The following is a 25590-nucleotide window of genomic DNA, read 5'->3' as shown; positions in this document are numbered from 1 at the left end:
TTATTGAAGGTGTTTGTGACGGAACAGATAGTGAGTCATCCACCTCAAGCCTACAAAGATCTCCAGGATGTACAAAAGGAGGGGGAAAACTACCAGCACACAGAAGAAAAAGTCTGCATTCACTCGAAAGTACTTACAATAATATTATAAATATATTTGGTGATCAGAATGGGATATATCAATGAAAATCAACACAAATTAATTTAATGATGTTTGCCTGAAGAAACTACGACATGCTACAAGATTTCATTAGCCCAGTGATTGATAACTAATTTAAATGTAATTTATATTTGTCAACATGACACACCGTATACATAAGTGCACTAATACTCTTTATTGAGAAATAATAAAGAATTAGTTATCACCAAAGCGGATAAAGGAGATGCAAATGTAGTACTTAACCAAAAGGACTACAAAGGTAAGCTGAATGCTCTTCTATTAGATCGGGCTACTTACCTCCCTATCAATTACAATCCCACCAACTCACAAATTAGAAAACTTCACAGCCTCCTTAAGAAAGCCACTTCTTGGCCTGTAGAAGTTACCAACAGATTAAAACCGTTTAACTCTATACCCCCCCGTATTTACGGACTCCCAAAAATACATAAAGAAAATGTGCCATTACGTCCCATAGTGGATGGCATTGATTCCCTCACATACAAATTAGCTAAACATTTGGCCAAAGAGCTCACACACTATACTGGCAACACACCATCACACATAAAAAAACTCAGCCCACTTCAAAGCCAGCATAGAAAACCTTACACTCCAACATACTGACATAATGGTCAGCTTCGACGTCTCCTCCTTATTCACAAATGTCCCACTCAAGGAAACTTTAGAGCTAATCCAAGCTAAATTTTCCCCCGATATCTCAGCCCTATTTCAGTTCGCAATGAACTCAGGCTATTTCGTTTGGCAGGGAAAATTCTACAAACAAATAGAGGGGACAGCCATGGGCTCACCACTCTCCCCACCCTTGGCCAATTTCTTTATGGGGACCTTTGAGGAAAAAGCCTTAGCCTCTGCCCTACAAAAACCAACCACATGGCTTCGCTACGTTGATGATGTGTTCGCTATTTGGCCACATGGCTCTGAAACACTCCTCTCCTTCCTTACACACTTAAACAACCAACACGCCAGAATCAAGTTCACCCTGGAAAAAGAGGAAAACAACTGCCTCCCTTTCCTAGACACACTAGTCGCCCGCCAGCCAGCCTGATGGAACTTTGGTTTTCTCAGTTTACAGAAAACCCACCCATACAGGCAGATACATCCACCAACAATCCCCCCCCCTCACAACAATATGGAGTGGTAAAAACACTATACAACATGGCTAAACTAATCTATTCTAACGACATTGCCCTTAACACTGAACTAAATCACATCCTCAACACTTTCTCAGCCAATGGCTACCCCCCCCCAAAAAAAATCCAAAAAATATTAAAACCTACAAACCACAGCCCCCCTCCTCCCCCCCTCCACAAAAAAGATTACTCTAAATCCATCACCATTCCCTACATCCGAGGCACCTCAGAAAAAATTACCAAAATTCTAAAAAAACATGACCTCACCTCCTGTTACAGGCCTTACAGAAAATTGGCATCCCTTATCCGCTCTGCCAAAGACCAACCACTTCCCCTAGACCTACCTGGTGTATACCAGGTCCTTTGCAGTTGTAAGTTGTCGTACTTTGGCCAAACAGGCAGGACAGCGAATATCAGAATTTCTGAACACAAGGACTACATCCGGTTTTACAAGTATAGCTATTCTGGTCTTGCAGACCATGCTCTGGATACTCGCCACAGAATATGGTGGAAGAAAGCAACAATAATACACCGAAGCAAATATAAATTGGAAAGATTATTTATGGAATCAGCCTCTGCCCTAAGAAACTCTCCAAACCTCAACAAATTTGGTTGTATGCGACTGCCCCAAATTTGGGAGGCATACATCAGCAGACCTTCAGCCCAATGGCCAAGAACACCTACTTAGCCCACCAGAGGGCACCATCAGGACTTCTAGGAGAACGATAGCTTCATGTCTTCATTCTCAGTTACTGTATTGTTAGTGCCTGTGTGCACCTGCCTTTTTGTAAGTTCCTTTAGAAAATGGCAATGTGACATTGCCGAAATATCGGAAATATCTATTAAAGTATTATTTAATTTATATTCGGATCTACGTTGTTTCAATTCCCTAAGTGATTTAGAAATACTCTTTATGATTATGCCATAATTAATTATTAATACTTAGGTTAATGTATGAACTTTAAAGAAATTTGGAAAGGTATTTACGAGTAAATTTGTTGGTATATAATATGATTAGCAACAGTTATGCCAAAACCTTTAGTTACAGCAAAAAGACGCAAATTGATAAATTCAACTTGCTGTATGATAATTATATTAACTCTCTACCGTCTCTACCAGATAACAAAGTGATAATAAACCTATCTAAACACATTTTAACAAAACTTGAGATCTCAGTTCTCAAAAAAGGATTCAATATTGCCTTAAAACCTACTACTATTCCTAAAATAGAGTTCATCTGCAACTTAGAAAAAGCCATCTCATTGCTTCCACACCCAATAGTTAATGACTTAAGATTAAAAAGCAGCATTATCTTTTCCGCTCCATCAAGATCTCCTAACTCTAACCAAATGGAAAGAAGAACACTACACAAATTAAAGAACAATAAAGACATCATCATACTGAAAGCTGACAAAGGCAACAATACTGTTATCTTAAATACAAAAGCTTATGAAGAAAAAATTAAAAATCTATTATCAGACGCGTCTGTCTATAACATTCTCAGTACAGATCCTATGCAAAAAAACCATAACGACACAAATGAACTATTCTTGGAATGACTAACTGGCCTATAGACTTATCAAGAATGCTAAAATCCATGCACCCGTTGACTCCAAGATTGTATGGCGTTCCTAAAATACATAAAGAAGGTATACCATTACGTCCAATAGTTGATGGAATCTATTCTCCTACTTACCAACTGTCTAAATATCTAGCCAAGATTTTACAACAACACATTCACAACTCGGATTCTTATATTAAAAACTCAAAACATTTTATTTATTAATTAAAAAACATCCCTATCTCTGAATATGATATACTAGCAAGCCTTGACTTCACATCTTTATTTACAAACACTCCAGTTGTAGAAGTCATCAACATCTTAGACAATTTGTTCCCAAGAAACATCACTACTTTGTTCAATCATTGTTTAACTTCGAACTATTTCATTTGGCAAAAAACAGTCTACAAACAACTTACCGGATTAGCCATGGGTAGCCCCCCCCCCCTCTCTCCTTCTTGTGCTGACTTATTCATGGAAGACCTAGTGGTAAAATCTTATCCCAAATTACCCCAAAACCAAAAACTTGGTACAGATATGTTGATGACATCTTTATCATTTGGAATCACACAAAAGAAGAACTAATGGATTATTTTAACCAAATCAATAGTTTCCACCATACCATCAAATTCACATTAGAAATTGAAAAAGATTAAAACTTCCATTCCTAAACATCCTAATAAAGAAACAAACCAATAACAATATCAACCTGTCTGTGTATAGAAAACCTACGAATACTGGACATTACCTCCATTTCAACTCATCACATCATATATCCCAGAAACTTAGCATTATCCATATGCTTAAGAAAAGAGCTATGCATTACACAACAGACCAAGATGACTTACAAAAAGAATTAACTACAATATCCAGAAAGCTATCCTTAAATGGTTATCCAAAAAGACTCTGCAACAAGATTCTCTTTTCAGATATACCACAAAGACAACGTGATGACACACAATACATTAGTACTATAACTATTCTGTTTGTCAGCAGCAATTCCAAAAAATTGGCTATCCTTCTAAAACCACACAATATTAGAGTAGCATTCAAGTCAGTCAGTACTATTCGGAAATTTTTAAGATCACCGAAAGACCCTCATCCATTCTACAAGTACTATGGAGTATACAATATACCTCGCTCCTGTAGTGTTAGTTATGTTAGTCAGACCTCTAGAAGCTTCGAAACGAGACAGAAGGAACACATAGGATATGTCAGAAACAACAGACAAGATATTTCACGCCTTTCTTGACACTTTGCCTCTACCAGCTATCTCATTGAGTGGGATAAGAGTCATATGCCTTATATAGAAGGGAATTACCATTCCAGAACCTTCAAGGAGGCTGCTACGGTCGCCCATTCAACAGGAAACCTAAATAAGAATCAAGGTCTAATCCTAATGGAAATTTGGAAAGCTTTAATGAGATCACTAAAAATCAAAGAAATGAACTTTCATGCCAATTACATTATGTCTCGCAACAAATAAATCATGTTCCGGAGACACGTGCATTGTCTCGCACAATACTAATTTTGTATGAATTAGAACTGTCAGTCAAAAACCTAGTCTGTTACCTTCATATAGCTTACCAATTGTATTCCCTGAAGACGCCGATAGCAAAAATCGGTGAAACATGTAGGACGATAAATTAAAACTCACTTGACTAACCTTCAAAAAAAGTATAGTTACACTTCTTTTTATAACAACATATATTAATGCGAGGCAGGATTTTCATATTATGCTGCAACCAAATCAAAATACAGGAACAGACTTGACGCTACACCAAATATGAGAATTCAACTTTCTAATATTGTGCCTGATATCAAAAAAATTTGTAATTCAAAGACCCAACAACTTCAGAGTCATTAAGAACTTAATTTGCAATATACGTGTTTATTGCAAATTAAGTAAATTAATAAAAACAAAACACATATTTTTATGTGTTTTGTTTTTACTAATTAACATTTGACAATAAATTATTGTTTTTTTCTTAATGCTTAGATTTACTCATTTATTTTATTTATCTTTACCTACCCTACGAAACCAGCACACAGGAGAAAAAGTCTGCATTCACTCGTAAGTACTTATAATAATATTATAAATTTTTGGTGATCAGAATGGGATATGTCAATGAAAATCAGCACAAATTAATTTAATGATGGTTTAGTCAATGTTTAATTAATTAATAATTAATAATTCATTATCAATTATTAATTAACAATAAAATAAGCTAAATTACCAATTAATTATTAATTAATACATTACAAAATAACCAAGGTGTTCCGTGAACATTTCAGGATTTGTGAAGTGTTCCGTCGTAGAAAAAGTTTGAGAAACACTGATCTACATCAGGGATTGGCAACCTTTTCAGACTTGTGGGCCACATTCAACTTTTATTTTTAACAATCGGGCTGCAAGCATAGCAAGAACAATCTATTCATTATCAATACTTTGCTTCTTAAATATGTTTTGATGAGCACTCAAAGAAGCTTGTAATTTATAATTTATTAATTTGATTTTTTCTAAGTTCACAGTTCAAATCCTTGTATTGGTTTTCATGTTCATTCTCATAATGACGTCTGATATTATATTCTTTCTTAACAGCAACACTTTGATAAATAAAACAAAGGAGCTTACCCCCATTTTCAATAAATAAGTGCTTTGCTGTCCCATTCATCATTAAACCTTCTTCCTTCATCTGCAATTGTACATTTTCTTGAACCCATTTTTTGAAATCATTTTTAACAAATATATATATTCTCTGAAAATAATAGTTGATGTTATTGAATTATATTAAAAGTCGGACCAGGGAACGCGACTGCAAAAGTGTGCCAAAATCTCGGTTGTCGTCCGATGAAGTCGCTTTTGTTATCCCCACTCATGATGTCTCACACGGTTGACTTGTGCCAAGTTGCACGGCGATATCATGAAGTATAGGTATAAAATTATTTTTAATTTATTATTCATATTTTTTTAAATAATTCATCATGAGGGCCACATGCCATGTAAATATGGTCAACCCTTTATGGGCCACCAAAAATGTATGTTTGGGCCGCATGCAGCCCGCCGGTTGCCGACCCCTGATCTACATTATTACTTTCATCCATTTCCTTCAAACTCTCATATTTTGTGCACTATCATTCACTGATTTCACCACATTCTCCATAACACTTTCAGAATCCTGCCTTATATCCTTAATATCAGTCACTTCATTCTTCCATTCCCAACATGACTTGCATTTATTGCATTCGATTATGAAACATTTTCGATAAACATTCTCTCCATTTTCACTCTCATGCCACAAACCATTCATTCTTAGCAATCAATGCATTAAACACATGCTGCATCGTACTAAATTCCACATATTAATATCATTCAACATCGACGTCTTGGCTGCCATTTTTCTCATGTATTGGTGGCATAACGGAGAATGCTTTAAATATTATCATGTAATAATAATTCATTTGACTCTATAGATTTTGTTTTAGAATCTTTTTTCTGAATCAACATCCATAATCTGATTTGAATCCTTAAAATCTTTCTGAACATTTCTTGCCCTTTTAATTAAAGTAGGTTTTGACTATTACATTCTACATTATTTGTATCGGAATCTTGTTCCAAAGAATGTATTTGTTTAGTGTTAGAGTATTGGTATATATATATATCTAAATATTTCCTGTCTTTCTCTCACAGCTTTATAACATTCTGCTAGATTTCTATTTTTTTTCCCTTATAAGCTGCTTCTTTTAATTCAGCTTTTAAGCCTACTCTAAACTAATGAAATATAGACCATTCCTAATTTGATTTTTCATCAGCTGAGACACTTAACTAATGAACTATAGTTAACAATCTATTATAATAAGTACCTCTGTAGCACAATTGGAAGAATGATGGCACATTACACACTTCATTGGGGAAAAGGCCTAAGTTTGAATCTCGTCATAACGAGAGGAATCTTTATATAGATATTTTTCATTTGAAGTGAGTTCGCGGATCTCATATGTAGGTATCCCCCCCCCCCCCGGAAACTCAGGTTTTTAATCCTGCATACAGGCAAATCAGCCTTGGGAACATACCCAATTTACAAACAACAAACAAAAGATACTGGTGGTGGTGGGCAGTAGACAGTCATGGTAATAGTGGTTTTGTGTAGGTGGTGGATTAAATGGTAGAGATGGTGTGTTGGAGAGTAGAGTGACCTCCCTTGATGAGCCCTTGGACTCCTTGGAGGTGTCACATTATAATAATAATACTCAGAAAACTTTCTTTATTACCCTGGATGCATTGATGTAACTTCAACAGATTTGGACTTAGATCTCTAACAGTCAAAAATTCTGAGAATGATAACCTCTTAAATGCACTGTAATCTGTTGTATCTTTTAATACAGGTGAAGTATTCAGAAAGGTTTTTGCATTCCCTACTAACTTTATTATCATTAACTTCATTATCATCTTTTGAAAATGTGGGAATGACAAGATTGGGATGAACTGCTTTAAAGAATTCACCTTCTTCAATTATATTAAAATCAACTTTTATGCTTTTATAATTTCACATTCCTTTTTCTTTGATATGCCTGCATGTCTATTCATCTTCCAAGTCAAAACCACGTGGTCTCTCTCTCTCTCTCCAACAGGGGTGGAGGGGGGCAGAGATGCCATCTAAGTTATAATCAGATCTTCTAATGCTACAACTAAATTCAAAACTCTTGAACTTCATGTTCCTTCTACTACATGTTGCCTAATATTTGTTCCTCATGAATTCAGAAATTGCATTCCCTTAATACTACATGCAGTATCCTCGGTATCCAATTTATACTGCTGTATAAATCTCTCAATGATCATTCATTTCACACTCGCCAAGCTTAACTGCCTAAACATCTTCTGCTCCTCACCCTCCATGTTCTCTGGCTTATAGCAATACCCCACTAAATATCCTGTCTTTCCCACCACACTTCACACTATATGCTTTCAAAACCATTAGTGCCATTGCCTTCCAAATCCTCCACTCTGAGAGGATACAACTCATCACTTAACATAAGCAGTATACTCTGCCACTGCATTTGCCCTTTCTATCCTGTTAAAAAATGCTATACCCTGCTACTTCTTTCCTGTCAGTATATCATCCTCCATCAACCGCATCTCACTGATCCCAATAATCTTTTGACAGACTGAGGCTATCAGCATCGCCAATTCATCTCCTTTATTTGGGATACCCCTGGGATTAGTATAAAGATCATTAATGCATTTCTATACTTAGCATTATTCCCTCCAGACTCCACTGGATTCTACATTACACCATGTATTCCCCCTTCTTCTGAGTGATTATTTCCACAAGATACCATCCCTGTTACCATCCACCCTGATAGTTCTAGCTTCCTTGCATTGACACTTTGATTTGTTCAGAGAACAACATTCTCTCTAGATGCTTTGCCCTTCCTCATTCAAATGCAAGCTATCTCTGGCATACAGTTCCTTTCTGTCCTCAAATGCCTTCTAAGTATCCACATAATCCAAGTCTCTCATACCTGGATAACACACTCACTGTCTTCCCTTTCTCAGTCTTCTTCCATACAACCTCAAGCATGAGTCTCAGATCTCTCACCGCTTGATTCACACTACACTGCCTCTCAAATCATTTGTGCCAGCCATCACAATCATCTCATCCATTCGTTCACCGCCACAGTCTATCATTCCTCCAGGCAAACATTCCTCTGGCATTCTATCTTGCACACCACAGATCATTGAATCTCCATACATCACACCTCTTACCACTCTCTCTCTCTCCCCCTCCCTCCCTTTTGACACTTTCTCTCCTCATTCTCTCACTTATCTGCTGTCCTGTCATCCCTCCATCCTTGGTTCCTGCACTGTCTTTCCTTTCTCTCATTCCTTCTCTTCCACTGGTTTCTCCTACTCTGATTCACTTCACATTCATTGTTTCCAGTCTCCTAATATCTTCTTTCACACTTATTAATTCATTCCTCATTATTCTTTGAGTGCATCTCTTTCTCTCTCTGCAATCAGCATACTCTCTCTTGTCATTCATCTTCCCAATCTATACCATCTTCCAAAACTACACTATCTTTCAAACCTACTCCACTTCCTAATTTTGTATTTTCATTCACATGCTGCTCGTTTTCTTACAACAGCCATCACATTAACACATACACTGAATACCACTTCACTCCAGTAATCCATGCATCTAGGTGTTATAGCTGCCCTAAAGGCATATTATTTAAGAAATACTTTTGCTCAGATGATTATTGCTACTGAGGGAAAGAGACCTTCAGAGACTTTTGGAAGGAATACAATATCTTTCTTTGTACAATGAATGCGAATGGGGAATGGAGTAATATGACAGGAGAGTGTGTAAATGATGTTTGGAAGATTATTTATACATTTTTGGATTTGACAAAGAACAAGGCCTTACAAGAGGTTGGAAGTTGATAAAGATGTACACTAAAAGCCTTTTTCCTTTCTTTTAGGCTTGTACGGTGATCCGAATGCATTTTGAAAATTATGGAGACAACTACCGTGTTTGAATAAAAACTTTAGTTTAATATAACTAAAATCTACAATTCGACGTTTCGACCTTTATGTCAAGGTCATCTTCTGGAGCGTACAAATATACACAGGAACAAGCTATACTACAATCAAACTGGTTCGTTAAAGACATTGACCAACCGCTACCACAATTGTTGGTCTGACCTCTGGTGGAAAAAAAAAAAAAAAATTAATTAGACATAAAATAATTATACATCAATGCTAGAGTCCTATTATTTGTGTTGTCTACTATATACATATATTAACATCATTCCAGCCAGTTGGAGTGGAATGGTTTCTAATACTAGCAGATTGACTAGAGTCCTGACGTACGTTGAATCTTTCATATTAGGTAGGCTGAATGTGTGCCATCCAGATCCTTGGAATTTTCATGCCATCTTTGTTATTGATATTTGGGTGGTTTATCAGGATTTTGCAGGATTCCTTAAATTTTCTTTCGTACCAGGTTTTTGTGCGGTGTAAGGGGCAGGTGCTTTTCCAGTTGATTTGGTGTAAGGTGTTAAGTGCTTGGTCTGAGAGGCCTGCTTCACCATAATGGTTATATTTAATGTGTCTAATGTGTTCTTTCTTGCGTATAGGGATTGTCCGTCCTGTTTCACCAATGTACGGTAAGTTACAGGTGCAGTGGATGCAATAGACTCCAGGATGTGCTAATGGGAGGAGAGGATCCTTAGAGGAGCTGAATATGGTTTTAAGTTTAGTGGGTGGTTTAAAGGTGGCATTGAGGTTATAATGTTGTAGGATTCTGTTGATTTTTTCTGATAACCCTTTAATGTATGGGATGGCTATGGTTTTACTGTAATCTAGATTCGTTTTTGTTGTAGTTTTATAGAGTATTTTATTGACAATATTTTTGTTATAGCCATTATTTATGAATGTGTCACTAATGATTTTTAGTTCTTGTTTCAGGTAGGCTGAATGTGCCATCCAAGGATCTGGATGGCACACATTCAGCCTACCTAATATGAAAGATTCAACATAAGTCAGGACTCTAGCCAATCCGCTAGTATTAGAAACCATTCCACTCCAGCTGGCTGGAATGATGTTAATATATGTATATAGTAGACAACACAAATAATAGGACTCTAGCGTTGATGTATAATTTTTTATGTCTAATTAATTTTTTTTTTTTCCACCAGAGGTCAGGCCAACAATTGTGGTAGCGGTTGGTCAATGTCTTTAACGAACCAGTTTGATTGTAGTATAGCTTGTTCCTGTGTATATTTGTACGTTCCAGAAGATGACCTTGACATAAAGGTCGAAACGTCGAATTGTAGATTTTAGTTATATTAAACTAAAGTTTTTATTCAAACATGGTAGTTATCTTTTCAAAATGCATGTACACTAAAAGAATTGGGAGTCATTTGCTTCTATTAATAAGCCAATTCAATTCTTTGAGGAAATGGACTACTGGAGAGAGAGAGAGAGAGAGAGAGAGAGAGAGATGTAGCAAGTAGACAGAATGAGGAAAACTGTAATTGCTAATTGCTTGCTATAGAGAAATTTATGCCGAAAAGAAAAGACAAGGTGTGTAGACTGAGTTTGACATAATGTACAAATTTTTAAAGAAGCTTACATCTCTCTCATCACCATTTGACAAACCTACACCTTTCAAAAGTTGTGCATCTGCTGAAACATCCTCAGAATACTTTGTTGCATTTCCAGAATTTCAAGAATTTGTTGTTGATGACATAGTCTCTCTGGCTTCATCTGATGAATTACTCTTACTCCATATGTTTCCAGCTCATTATTTGGCTGGGAAGCACACAGAAAAACTATACACTTATTATTATTTATTGTTAGTATATTATTTTTTTGTTATAATTTGTACATTGTGTTATCTCACTATAAACAACGAGTAAAATTATTTTAAAATATGGCAAAACAGACTGACACATTTTAGCATTCAGGCATGTTGATTGTTTACGTATTCATTATTTTTCATATAATGATTTCCAAATTACACCCTTTTTGACTTGCATCCAAATCATTGGAATGGAACTGATGGTATTTCTGATTATTTACATACTTATCTAGGTGTGTTGAAATGTGATCTTGACATTCATATCATATCAACTTAGCAATCCTCATTAACCCAAGGACAAACTCCATTTTCTATCACCTCCAGGAGTATGTAAACTGCTTGTATCTGTATGGCTCGTTATGGGTAGACAGGAAGACAGTTGATATCTGCCTTTTGGAGAACATAAAAAAAAACAAAAAAAAACATTTGCTATAGTCATTATTTCAAGTCAAGACTGTCAGACCTTGTTTTACATGCTTCTTCACTTGAGATTAGATGGAAGAAAACCATAAAAGTGTTATACAGAACCATTACAAGTCTTACAGACTGTTTTTGGAGTCAGCAGCAATGAAACACTACCCAAACCTCAGTGTGTGTGTGTATGGGTATATTAATTAATCAGAAATGTAGGAGATAGTAATTTTAAGATAATCTCCAACTTTGCTGTAAAGGTGCTGGTTAGAAAATCAGCAAAATGTTATGAGCTAAATATATATTTATTTTATTCCTTTAGTGTTGTGAATTATACTGCAATACCTCAAATGAATAATTGCAAACATCTAAGCTTATTCACACATCTAGGGAATGAGTTTATTTTACAGAGCAAAATTTTCAGACTTGCAGCAACCAACTAGCACTGCATATATTTGAGAATGACTTTGCAAAAACTTCACTTTAAAATTATGATATTCCCACATATTATATTTGGAACGAATTGTTAAAAAAGCTAATTTCCAGAAAGTTTGCCTGCCTGTTCCAGGATTCATTGGTGTTTATTTCTACAGCTTTTGCTTCATACTGTTAAAGACATTACATCTTTTAACAAAATCAGTTTATGGCTGTATGTGTTGTTCAAGATATTGAAGAGCTTGTCAAAGAAGAGAGCTATTAGAAGATAATCATTGAAATAAAATTATGACTTCACTAAGCTTTTCTATATGTTGCATCCAAGACAGTCAACACTGCACTGCATTCACCTGAATAGAAATATGCAAACTGCCCAAAGCACACTGCTTTCTTCAGTGCAAGTTTGAGTGTGTCCTCCAACACTGGAATGTGTTTTAGGGTAGAGCGTGTAATGCCATAACCCAGCATTTGAGGGTATATTAATTTTTCATGATTGCACACATACCACAATCATGAAACAAATTTAAAATCATTTGCAAACTTAGTACAAATCCAGTAACAGGGCAGAAAAAAAATTAAAATTAGAAAGTGATGGTTAAACCTATTAATAAAATAATATCACTGAAGAAAGATAACACACATATATAATAGTAGCTTTTCATTTCCACAAGCCAGTGATGGGGGAGGGGGGAACTATGTGTAGTGCCGTTTAACCTATGTAAACTAAAAGAAATGCACCATTATTAAAACACAAGGAATGGGGAAGAAGGCACTTGTTGCTGAAGTGTCACCATGGTAGTTTCGGTGCTGAAAATTGCTGTATAGAAAGTTGAAGAGAGTTGAATGATTTGCTGAACCATTCAGCATGAAGAGTCACTACATAGAGGATAACTAACACCACAAATTAAAGTTAGAAAATGAAGCAAGGATTTCTTCCTCTTTGGAAAAAAGAATTTTGCAAAATATAGTTCAGAGCAAGATTTATACAAGTTGCAGAAGCTGTTGCTGAAGTTCTGGATCATAAGCTTAGATTATTTGTGGTTGTCCAAGCTGAATATTATTAGCATTTGTTTTGAAACTACATATTATGTGACACCTCCAAGGAGTCCAAGGACTCATTGAGGGAGGGCACTCTACAATACTGTCTCCACTATTTAATCCATCAACTATGCAGAACCACTACTACCATCATCATTTACACTCAGTGCCATCTACTGCCCCACCACTAATATTTTTTGTCTGTAAATTGCATGTGTGTTCTCAAGGCCGATTTGCCTATGCAGGATTAAAAACCCTGAAATTCTGGAAGAAAAAACCCTGCCCCACCATATAAGATTGGCTAACTTGCCTTTAATTGAAAAAAATCATATAAAGATTCCCCTCATCATGATAAGAATTGAATATGGGCCTTTTCCAACTGAAGGGCACAATGCACTGTTGTTCTTCCAATTGCACTACGGAGGTGCTTTACATTATAAAGCAGATAGAGAAAAGATTTTTGGAATCCCCTCTTTCAGATGTAAATATTGCCTCTGGTAATGAATAAAAATGAAAACTATATAACTTCAATATGATTTTAAATTATACTTATATTATATACATTTAATTTCTAATATATTGAAATTTGTATTTTTCCTAATTTTTGATATTTTTAGCAAGGAGAACCTATTTATGAAGATGAATCAAAACCAATCCGATGCTTACATGCTTTGAAACTAGTGTGTTGTGCCTATAATCAGAGAACAGTACTCATTGTTTGCACCAAATATTGGCAGGTAAGATTTTTGATAAGTAGGATGAATGCTTATTTTCTTTGTAGAAGATGGTATGAGAATGTATTAAAATGCTTTCAAAAAAAAAAAGTCTTTATGATACTCATTTCTGTGTCAGATCAATAAGCACAAAATTGAAGTAGTATTCAAAAAAGAGTATCATTGTACCATTTTCTGGTATATAACTGATGGGAATATTAGAAATTATAATGCTCCAACACATTATTTATCAGTTTGTTATCAACAATTTTCTTCCAGTCTGGTCTTTAATTTGATGATCTCTCTTATATTTTGTTCTTTTCAAGCATGTCTGATAGCATCAATATTCTTGCTTAAAACACTAATCTTAATCTCCCATTCTCTTTAAGTAACCATCTTAAATTGCATTCTTGAAATTTTAAAAAAAAAATTTTTTAAAGTTTTTTTTAATATGATTCTGCATTTCTTAGGATTATTGGAGTGAATAGATATCTGGTCTCCACTCTTTGATCAACTTATCGCTGCATTATTTTTAATGCAACTCTGTAAGTTAAATAATGATACATTCCATAAGTTAAAATTCATTTGAACATTGTAGAATAGAGGCTATAGAGGTGTTATAATCCTATGACTGGGTTCTAATACCTTCCCATAATGCACAGTACACTTCATTTTGAAAGTGTGTATTACTGTACATTACGGGAAGGTGTTAGAATCCAGTCATAGGATTATAACACCCCACCCTCTAGCTGGATTTTGACAAGATGCAAATTTTTTTTTTTAATGATATAAATCTAGCATTCAGAGCCCTCTGTCAGTGCCTGAATAAATAGCCTGCCAGGATACAGTAGAGCAGTATATAAAGAATACAAACTGGGAGTATGTAAAGGGCAGAGGTGGTGGCCATGACGCAGAAGGTTATAGCAATAAGAAAGAGAAGGGGAGTATATAGCACTTAATGGAGAAGAAAAAAGGCCAGAAGGCAGCATATGAAAGGAGGCCAGTACAGAGAGGAACAGTATGCAGCATGTTACTGAGAGAAAACTATTCAGCAATATGTAGCCAACAGAAAAAGAAGAAGATACAGGAAAGTGCCAGGAACATTAACTCAGTTAATTAGTTTTTGTTAGTGTGGTAGATACCTACCACAGCAAACTTAATAGCATTTAAGTATGATCAGGCTAAAGAAATGTTATGTGAGACATCAGAGCCAAAACCAATCATTGATTCAATTTACATCATCAGTTAATCAAACTTATCAATGCAGAAATGATATAAGATAAAATTCTGAAAATAAAATATAGCTATTTTTTGTCTACTTTGGAACATAATGGATATATTGTTGTTCATCCCAAAACTATTGAGACACTTTGGGAGATAATTTTGTCAGAATCTCAGCAACAGCTTCATATTCTCCTGAATCTTTAATAATGAAAAAGCAATGAGAAATAGTGACTGAATTTTTCTACCAGTGTGTCAGAGCTGTACAATCAGCCATTCTTTAAAGAAGAACTAAAAAGAGCTATTCTACTTTGTCACCCCAGTGGAGTAGATCTTGATGACATCCATTTTAAGATGATAAAACATATCCCATCATCTTACATGAATTTTCTTCTTCTCTTTCTGTACAACAGAATACTTTCAGAGGAAGAATTTTGGGATTCTTGGCATAAGTCAATCATCATTGCCATCCGAAAACCATGACAGGATCCAACCCAAGCAAACAGTTATTGACTTGTTGCTTTTACCATGTCTTTGTAAGATATTGGGAAAAATGATAAATGCAAAATTTTTCTCTGGTATTTTGAAAACAACAAACTTCTTTTAACACACGTGGCTTTCATAGACACCAATTAACATTGGACCTTTGGTCTGTTTAGAAACATGTATAAGAGATGCTTTTCTGGAATGAGGACATCTGGTTTCCATGTTCTTTGACATGGAAAAAACTTATGATGGAGCCTGGCATATTAAAAGACCTCTTTAATATTGGTCTGAGGGGACACCTTTCTGTTTTTATTAAAAATTTTATCTATCTAAGTCCGAGTTGGAAGCACATTATCTCAGCCATATCATCAAGAAGGTGTTTCTCAAGACTCTGTCTTAAGTGTGAAACTCTTTGCTATCAAAGTTAATTCAATCACTGAATGGCTTCTTTGCACCATAGGCAATGCTCTTTATGTCGATGACTTAACAATTTGGTATCACTCCAATAATATGAGGGTAATTGAAAGACAACTTCAACAAACAATTAATTGTGTCTCTTCATGAGCTCTTAATGGGCTCAAGTTTTCAGCAAAAATAACTGTCTGTGTACATTTTATGCTGTAGACATATCATACACCTGAATTCTGATTTAAGAATGAGACAAAGTATTATTCCAGCAGTATCAGAGGTCAAATTCTTGGAACTCATCGTTTATAGAAAATTTGCATTCCTTGCACACATTCGTCAACTGAGGGAAAAGCAAAAAAAAAAAATCATTGAATATCCTTCACACTGTCCTCTGCCGAGTGAGGTTCTAATCAATGTTCCATGCTCTGCCTTTATTATGCACATGAATGCTCACTGCATGATTCCCAGGTTTACAATTTTGCAAGTGGGAGCATGCTTCAGTGGTTAGATCCTATCCATCATCAGGGTTTGCAAATAGTTATGGGTGCTTTTTAGCATCCATAGAATAAAGTCTCTTCGAGAGCATTTCTATGATTCAATATTTTTTTTCTGGATTGGGAAGCTGAAATGTCACACTGCCATTTATCCATTTGGTATGCATGTTAAAGAGATTATAGAAGTTATTGGCATGAATGTTAACAACATTACCTGCACCAAATAAAACAGCAGTCCTCCATGGCAGGTTTGCACCCATCCTGCAACCTCTCACTTTCTCAACTACAGAAGTATCTCATACTCCATCTTCTTGTCTACCTGCAATGGTTTAATGCACACAGAGCATCCCACTCTGATTTCTTGGTCATCTATATGGATTGTTCAAGATCTGAAACCTCATTTGACTGTTTCCTGACATTACTATCTTCAATCAGATCCCACTCGACTGCAGTTATTATACAGTAGAGATGCATGCCATGCAGCTATCATATCATCCCTCTTCCTCCTACCCACTAGACTGTAAATTGCACCTTCTCAAACTTTCCTCATATTCAAAGTATGGAATAAAGTATGGAGAAATCACTTATTAGATTTCTTCATACTTTACTCAAGCCATTTCTTTTTCTCCTTATTCATATTAGAATTTCTTCAAATCCAACTATTTTCCCTTGATCTCAGGTTATCCCCCTTCCCTTTTTGTTTACACATGCATTCACATTCTCTTGGAGCATCAACCTTTTTCATGCTGTATTCTCCCTGTCTATCTTGAGCCTCCCAATTTTCCTTCATTTTTTATACTCACTTCTTCATTCATAACCACCACTTCAGTTCTCTCCTTCCTTACTTTTCCAATCTTTCACATCACTTCTCTTATTGATCAGATTCATTTTCTGCACTCATTTATTTACCTTCCAGCAGTAGTCTCTCCAACTGACACATCAAAAACATTCATTTGGCTTGGCTATGTTATCCATCACTCTTATACAGTTCTTCACAGTTCACAAACTTTGCTCTCCACCTCATTTCATCACTCATAACTGGGCAACACTGGCTACCTTTCCTATCACACTATTATCTTTTATCTTTCTCAACAACTTCCTGATATCCAATCATATGTGTTCCTTTTTCCCAGTTAAGTTATTTGTCCCTACTACCAACTCTTTTGCTCACTTACTCCTCATATGCAATGGCTCAATCACTCTATTCATTTTACCTCCAGGAAAACAAACCTTGTGCATCTTCTTGTTTACTACACCTCTAATAATATATGCACGTAAACACAAGAAAGATATTTAATTAACCAAATATTTCGTCTGGAAATAGCAGACCATCCTCAGTGGTATTACAAGAACAGTTTTAAAAAAAATACAAGCTAGAATACTAACAATAGATCGTTAAAAATAGAACACGCCGCACGATGTTATATCACTAAGTATTACGTATAAAACGGAATATTTTGAAGTAGAGACATGATTGAAAAAAAAAAAATTTAATGAGTAATCTTGATCAGACTTTCCCGGATTTTTGATATAGATATACAGTCATTACAATTCAGGTTGGGACGATGGAGCAAGGCCTCCACGCTTTCCTTGAACAAACGCTCGAACCTATAACGGGATCTATGTAAGAGGCAAGTCCTGGACCAAAAGGTACCACAAGTATCCTTAAAACAGCAAACACCTCTAATAATTGAATCCCTATACAATGCCACTCACACTTTTCAGCTCAGATCAACTCATCCTTTTTCAACATACTGTTGGACAATCTAAGATATAGATTGCCGACAGTTTATGAGATCCAAACTAATTATCCAATGGCAGTCATCATGTTTGGATGCACTGATAAAGAAATGTATGAGATTAAGCTTTGGCAGTCTAGTCAATGTAGAAACAGATGTGAGAGAATTGTTCTTGCTAGGCTCCGCATAAGTCACAGTCATCTTACACATTCTTATTTACTGAGGGCTGATGACCCATCTGTGCGTGAAAAATGCAGCATGTGCCTCACCATTTGTGATGTTCTAGTGGAGTGCCAGCACTTCACGTGAGAGAGGAATGAAATTTATCTGGCTGAGCCATATACACTCAGGGAGATATTATCATGCTCAGACAAATTGCATGATGTTTTTAACTTTTATTTCTAATTTAACTAATTTATCTCATTAATAACACTGTTTATAAATACCATGTGTATTGCTGTAATTTTTGTGGCACAGTATGGCTTTCGCTTTTCACCAATAAACCTGAATCAGTCAATCAAAGCTATTAAAATGACTAATATAGTGCAGTTGACTCTCACTATAATAAACTGTAGGGATCACAAGAATAATTTGATGTAATGAATTGCCTTTAAATTAGCATTGTTTTTATGAAAAGTTGGTCAGGGTTTTCAGTAGTTTATTATAGTGAGTGAGTTTATATTATAAGTGTCTCCAGGCTACCTAAAGGATACATCAAGGAAACATCATTTTTGTAACTATTGCCTGTTATATCGTTCCTTCAACATGCTTATCAAAGACACTCAAAACATCTAATGGGAACCATGAAAAGAATCCAAACCTCACAGTGTTTACAAGCCACACCATTATCCACTTTCCAGGGATGTCCTTGCCTCACACCTGCACCCAGGCATATGTTTAAAAATCTCACTTGCATGTATGTTTTATGTTTTTCTTATTAAATTGCATGTTTCTATCACATATGCTGTCATCGTTCTATTCCTCAAAGTTCAAAGACCACCTTCCCTCATTCTGTCCTCATATTCATAATTCCATAGGCAAGTTGTCTCCCATCTCCATGGAGATGGGAGAATTAACGCCTTTTTTATTTCAAATATCTAGCTTCATTGACTACCTTGAAGTTAATTCCCAATTATATGATACTCTGCCTTCATTGTCCTTTGTCAGTAATGCATAACTTTACATTTAGAAACATTAAATTGATATTCATTAACATTTGTCTATAGAATCAGTTCAAGTCACTGCAGAGATTTTGTCGCATATAATCCTTATCACATATGTCCTAAACTTAGTACCATCAGCAAAGAAATGGATATTACCCTCTAATTTATCTCCAGTATCATTAATGTATAAGTTAAACAACAGTGACTCAAGTATAGTTGTCATCATTAAGGAAACATCAAGGAAAAATCGTTTTTGTAATTGATGCTTGCTATATCGTTCCTTCAACACACTTATCAAAGACACTCAGAATATCTAATGGCAACCATGAAAAGAATCCAAATCTCAGTGTTTCCAAGCCACAATAGTGGCTCAAGTATAGTTGTCATCACTAGATGTCTTTCTCCTTTTAGACTCAGCCCATATACCACTGTCTGATGCTTGTTAGTCAGTCAGTAACTTTCCTATCTGTCAAAAGTTAATTTGCATACACATTCCTTTAAGTTTGTGTAACAAACTTGCACATGGAATCTTGTTAGATGCCTAGGCAAGATCCAAATGTATCATGGTATATTTGTTCCCCTCAGCTGACTCTACTATCACACAATGTTAGCAGATTGCTAAAACAGTACCTATCTTTAACATATGGAGGTATAAAAATTTTACAGTGGTTGCACTGGTAATTCAGAAGGCTTGGTCAGAGGGTCAGATTTCAGATGATTGGAGTAGAGCTCTCATAGTACTCATCTATAAGAAGGAAAATACAACTGAACATAAGAATTACAGAGGTATTTCTTTATTGAGTGTTCCTGGTAAGATTTATGCAAGTATACTTGAGTGGCTAAGTGGAAGGGAAGCTTGGTGAAACAAGCTGATTCAGGCCAAATAGAGATTGTCAGGATCAGATTTTCATTTTAAGACAAATAGTTGAGAAATCTTAGGAATATAACATGGATTTATATTTTAGTTTTATTGATCTGATACATATGACAAGGTTCCAAGAGGAAAGCTCTTCAGAATGCTACAGGTATATGAGACATTATATCAAGCAATTCATAGTCTCTATTTAAGATGTAAGTCAGCAGTTAGAATTGAAGGAAGGAAGTACAGGAAGCTGGTTTGATGTTAAATCAGATGTGTGACAAAGGTGCACATTATCTCCACTGTTATTCATTATCTATGTGGATCACATTATGAAGGAAAGTGGAATTAAATCTGATATCAAAATGGCAAAGTTACATTTATGTTGTGATAAATCTGGTATGAAAATCAGCCATAAAAAGACAAATTGATGATAGACATCAACTATATCCTGAATGGTGAACCTATAGAACAAGTAAAACATGTCAGCTATTTAGGCACAATTTTTAGTGAAGATGGTGAATTATATATGGATGTGGCCAACAAAATTAGTAAAGCTGGTATGGTAGGAAGTCAGATGAATAAATTTATATGGACTAAGAAAGAAATTAGCCAAAACACTAACTATATACAAGACAGTGTTCAAACCAATTTTAACTTATGGATCTGAAAGCTGGGTTAAAAATAAAACATTAATCAAAAACTGGAGACCTCAGATATGAGAGTTCTGAGAAAGATTAGTGAAGTGATCAGATGGCATTATTGGCAGTATCACATTAAAAATGAGGATATCAGGAAATAACTTGCCATTGTTAGCATTCAGGAATGTATTAGTACAGCTAATCTCTTATCCTACCCACGGTCTGACTACTGCTTCAGTTCTTTTGATCCAAACACCTGCTCAAACCGAATAACAAATCATCCTCATAGGAATGAAGGCTTTCATCCTTTATTTCAGTCCAAACTCTCAGCTACCATCCAAGCCTTGGCTCTCAAAAAAAGTGTGCCAATGCTGTAAAAGAAAAAAATTCTCAGCTTGCCACAATTGGCTTAAGACCAAAACTCCAGCTTCCCTCTGTGCCTGTACTGCAGCCTGCAACAGTTGTAAAAGAATTATCACCAAATCCAAGTTAGACTTAGAAAGGGCCAAATGAACACTGTTTGAACACTGTCTTGTATATAGTTACTTTTAGTGTTTTGGCTAATTTCTTTCTTACTCCATATAAATTTATTCATCTGACGTCCTACCATACCAGCTTTACTAATTTTGTTGTCCATTTCCATATTTAATTCACCATCTTCACTAAAAATTGTGCCTTAAATTGCTGAAATGTTTTACTTGTTTTATAGATTCACTATTCAGGATATAGTCTATGTTTCTGCCTATTTTCATCGTCTCTTTGTCTTTTTATTGCTGATTTTCATACCAAATTTATTACAACATAAATTTAACTTTGTTATTTTAACAAACTCGCCTCCTACCCAAATGACAGTAGCTCCTTCTGGTCCCTTGCCAAGGCCATTTGAATCAACTTCTGCCCATCCAGGTTTCCACCACTCTCGCATCCAGATGGTACTGTTGGTACTGTAGTCACTTCACCAAAAGACAAGGTCAACTTACTTGCATCACTCTTGTCTTCCAATTCCTGCATTGATGACCTGGACAAAGTTCCCTCCACTCCACGAAGAATGGCTCCCTTCATGTCTTCTCGGCTAATCTTCTGACAAGATTAGCCGAGATAAAAATGTCAGAAGACTATGTCTTCCATAGTCTTCTGACAAAAAGAAATCCAAAGAATCCTTAACAATCTTGAACACAAACAAGGCATCTGGTCTTGATGGTATCTATCCCACCTATTGTGTTAAAAAAGTGTGCCCCCAAATTAACACCTATCCTGTATCGCCTCTTCAATCTATTCTATTTAACTAGTATCTACCTGACAACATGGAAACAGATCCACATCCAGCCCATCCCAAAGAAAGGTGATAAAAGTCAGTCAACGAATGAACAACTGTCCCATTACTCTCTTATTTTTATTCTCTCAAAAATTATGGAGAACGTCATCAACAGTCAACTCTTCAACCATCTAGACACCTACCAACTAATCAGTGACCATCAGTATGGATTCTGCCACGTGATCTATAGCTGATCTTGCTTTCACCACCCACCTATGGACTCAAACCATGGAGAAATTTGGAGAAACTCACATGGTTGCCCTCGACATTTCAAAGCCATATGATCGGGTTTGACACATGAATATACTGACCAAACTGCTATCCTATGGTCTGCCTTCCTCCACACTGCAACTGGATCAACAACTTTCTCACTGGTCACTCACTACATGTCATGGTTGGATGGCTTACTCTATTCTGATTTCCCCACCAGTGCAGGAGTACCCCAGGGTTCTGTTTTCACCCACTCTCTTCCTCTTTTATATAAATGACCTGCACTCACAGACTTCCAATCGTATTCATAGCTTTATTGATGACAGTACACTCCATTCCTCCTTTTCATTTGACAAACTTGTTAGCACTCAAGTATTTGAATCCTCAAGATCTACCAAGACAAGGGACCTCAGATTCCTAGCTATATCACAGTGGGAAAAGAATAGCCTTGTAAACTTCAGTACTACCAAAATTCAGTTCTGTCTTATCTCTCACAAGAAAGAGCTCGCATCCTTCCCCCTACCTTCAGTAATACTGAGATATCCAAACACAGTCAGATTTCTCTTCTTGGAATGACTTTCACCTCTGATCTTTCCTGGCACAACTCTATTTAAACTATAGTTGCTGCAGCTGCCAAAAAAAACTCAGTTTACTTTTTTGCACAAGACATTACTTCACACCTCTATACAAAGCACAAATCTGCCCAGTCATAGAATATTGATCTGATATTTGGGGTGGTGCACCAAAGTCCTCTCTAAGATTGCTCAATTCTTTCCAGAAGGGAGAGCAGTCTGGCTAATAATGATCTCTTTCTCACAGATCCACTTCAATCTCTCTCTCATAGACATTCAGTTTCTGCCTTGTGCCTCTTCTGCAGATACTTTTATAGATAGTGCTCTGCTGAATTGGCCACTATTATTCCTCCACTCTTCTTCAAAATCATTAAAACAAGAGCCACTGCTAACCAACACCCTTTTACAGTCCATATTAAAACTCACTGAACTAGCTTCACTGCCTCCTCTTTTATTCCATCTACTTCTGTCCTTTGGAACAGTCTTCCCCACTCTGCCTTCCTCAAAGATTATAACCCTTAGCTGTTCAAGCAAAATGTGAATAAACTCCTCCTTTCTTCTATTCCTCTTGCCCATACACAACACTGCTGTGCTATGGGTCTGTGGTCTTTTGTGTGTGGACCATATATATATATATATAAAATAAATAAATAAAATAAAAAAGGTGGTAGTCACTTAAACAGAATAGCAAAACAAGTCTTTGTTGTTAGGAAAAACACCCAGAGGACAACCAAGATGTGGATGGATTGATACAGTAAAAAGTGCCTTGAAAGACAAAAATATATAATCTGGTAATGTTGGAGTCTTGACAGATAACAAATTAATTTGGAAAAAAGTTGTTGATTGGAAGTTAGTGATGGTGCAATGTTTTCATACAGTATTATCCTAATTATCCTGTAACACCTGAGGGTACATAATAGGAATTGATGATAAATACAAGCTGATAAATACTGTCTACTCAACTCTAGACAAAATTCCTGGTGGCAAACCCCAAAGAAAACATTCAGAGTTGCCACTAGGATTCCAGCTATAGAAGCATTTGGTGACGTTTTCTGCAAGAACAAAATCAGAATTCAATGGTGGACTCAAGGAGTTAAACAGGCAGTTAAGAAAGAGAAAAAGTGTATCAAAAGTTCTTGGAAAATATTCAGATTAAAATGTAAGAAAGAAAAGCACTGTTTCAAAGTAGCTGAACAAGAGTCATGGGAATGTAAAGAACATAGAACATAAATATCAACAGGGTGACAAAATATTATTGAGACTATTCAATGGCTTAGAAATGGAGGAGAGAATACTGTAAAAGGATTCCTATATGATAACAGTAACATGAAAACGGAAGACATTCTAGATACCTGGAGTTATAGCTGAACAAGAGTCATGGGAATGTAAAGAACATAGAACATAAATATCAACAGGGTGACAAAATATTATTGAGACTATTCAATGGCTTAGAAATGGAGGAGAGAATACTGTAAAAGGATTCCTATATGATAACAGTAACATGAAAACGGAAGACATTCTAGATACCTGGAGTTATTATTACTTTGAAAGATTGATAAATACAGTAAACAAGCAGTGATGATAGTATGGTTGTAGAAAATATTCAAGAGGAATACAATTGGAGTACATATCAGTACTTGAGCTAGAAAAAAAAAAAAATCAACTACCACCACCAGGAAATAATATGTAGGATTTTAAAGAAATAAGTTTCATGCAGCTTTCAAACTCTGCATCAAGCTGCTTATCCACCTTCTCCCCCTAAAGCTACTATTAGTTCCCAGGTGTCTACTTGCAAGTCAGCCTATTATGACTGCACAATTGTGACAGTGGCCAACATCTGCTGTAAAAACTGTGGTAATCAGGCATGGCAGACTGTCATGGACATTATCCACAAAATCAGATGAAGGAAAAAAAACTTATACACCCTCTGTCCAAAAAGAAACAGAACTTTTGATAGAAAATAAAACACAGGCCAATTATAATTATTCAAATCATTTATTTCAATCAATATACTCTCCCTCAGCATTTGGCACTGTCAATTAATTCGTTAAATGAGTTTTTTGTATCGGATTTTGCAATACTGTTGAGGGTCGTGATTATTACTGCTGCTTGAATGTTTTCAATGGTGTCGTATCGCTTTCTTTTCATTAGCAAATGAAGTCAGGGGAAGAGAAAGAAGTCACAAGGTGCTAAATCAGGTGAATACGGCAAGTGATCCAACACACACACAAACTCAGTTTTTGCTCAAAAACTGTCTCACAATGTTCGAATGATGAGATGGTGCATTATCATGCAAAAGTGACCAAGCTGCCTGCATCACGATATTCATGCCGTATACGATGAATTCTCGCTATCAATCGCTTCAAAACTTTGAGATAAAACTCATCATTGACCGTTTGGTCAGGTGGAACGAATTCTTTGTGGATAATGCCCTTGGAATCGTAGAAACAAATCAGCAGCATTGTCTTTACTTTTGGCTTCTCCAAGCAATTTTTTTTCAGATGCCCCTCTTCTGGTGATCTCCACTCAGCACTCGGGCGCTTTGTTTCAGGGCTCATACTCAAAACACCATGTTTTGTCACCAGTAACGATCATTTCAAGGAAGTTTGAGTCCTTATGAGCAGTTTTAATGAGATCCTTGCAGTGTTTTC

At 35.9% G+C, this 25590-nt stretch overlaps 1 protein-coding gene across 8 annotated transcripts in view; it reads left to right on the top strand.

Moving 5' to 3' along the window:
* The window catches only part of Rbcn-3B (WD repeat-containing protein Rbcn-3B), a 717321-nt gene that overhangs the window by 219751 nt on the left and 471980 nt on the right, over nucleotides 1-25590 (top strand). For all 8 annotated transcript variants that reach the window (XM_090405900.1, XM_090405903.1, XM_090405904.1 and 5 more), the window contains one exon: nucleotides 13736-13855. In XM_090405900.1, the coding sequence (XP_090262026.1) occupies nucleotides 13736-13855 (120 nt within the window). The remainder of the gene's footprint in view (nucleotides 1-13735; nucleotides 13856-25590) is intronic.

This window comes from Typopeltis vanoorti, chromosome 15 (genome assembly GCF_054136105.1).
Source record: "Typopeltis vanoorti isolate ZY-2024b chromosome 15, IOZ_Tvanoo_1.0, whole genome shotgun sequence".
Taxonomy (NCBI): domain Eukaryota; kingdom Metazoa; phylum Arthropoda; class Arachnida; order Uropygi; family Thelyphonidae; genus Typopeltis; species Typopeltis vanoorti.
This window is presented reverse-complemented; position numbering and strand designations above follow the sequence as displayed.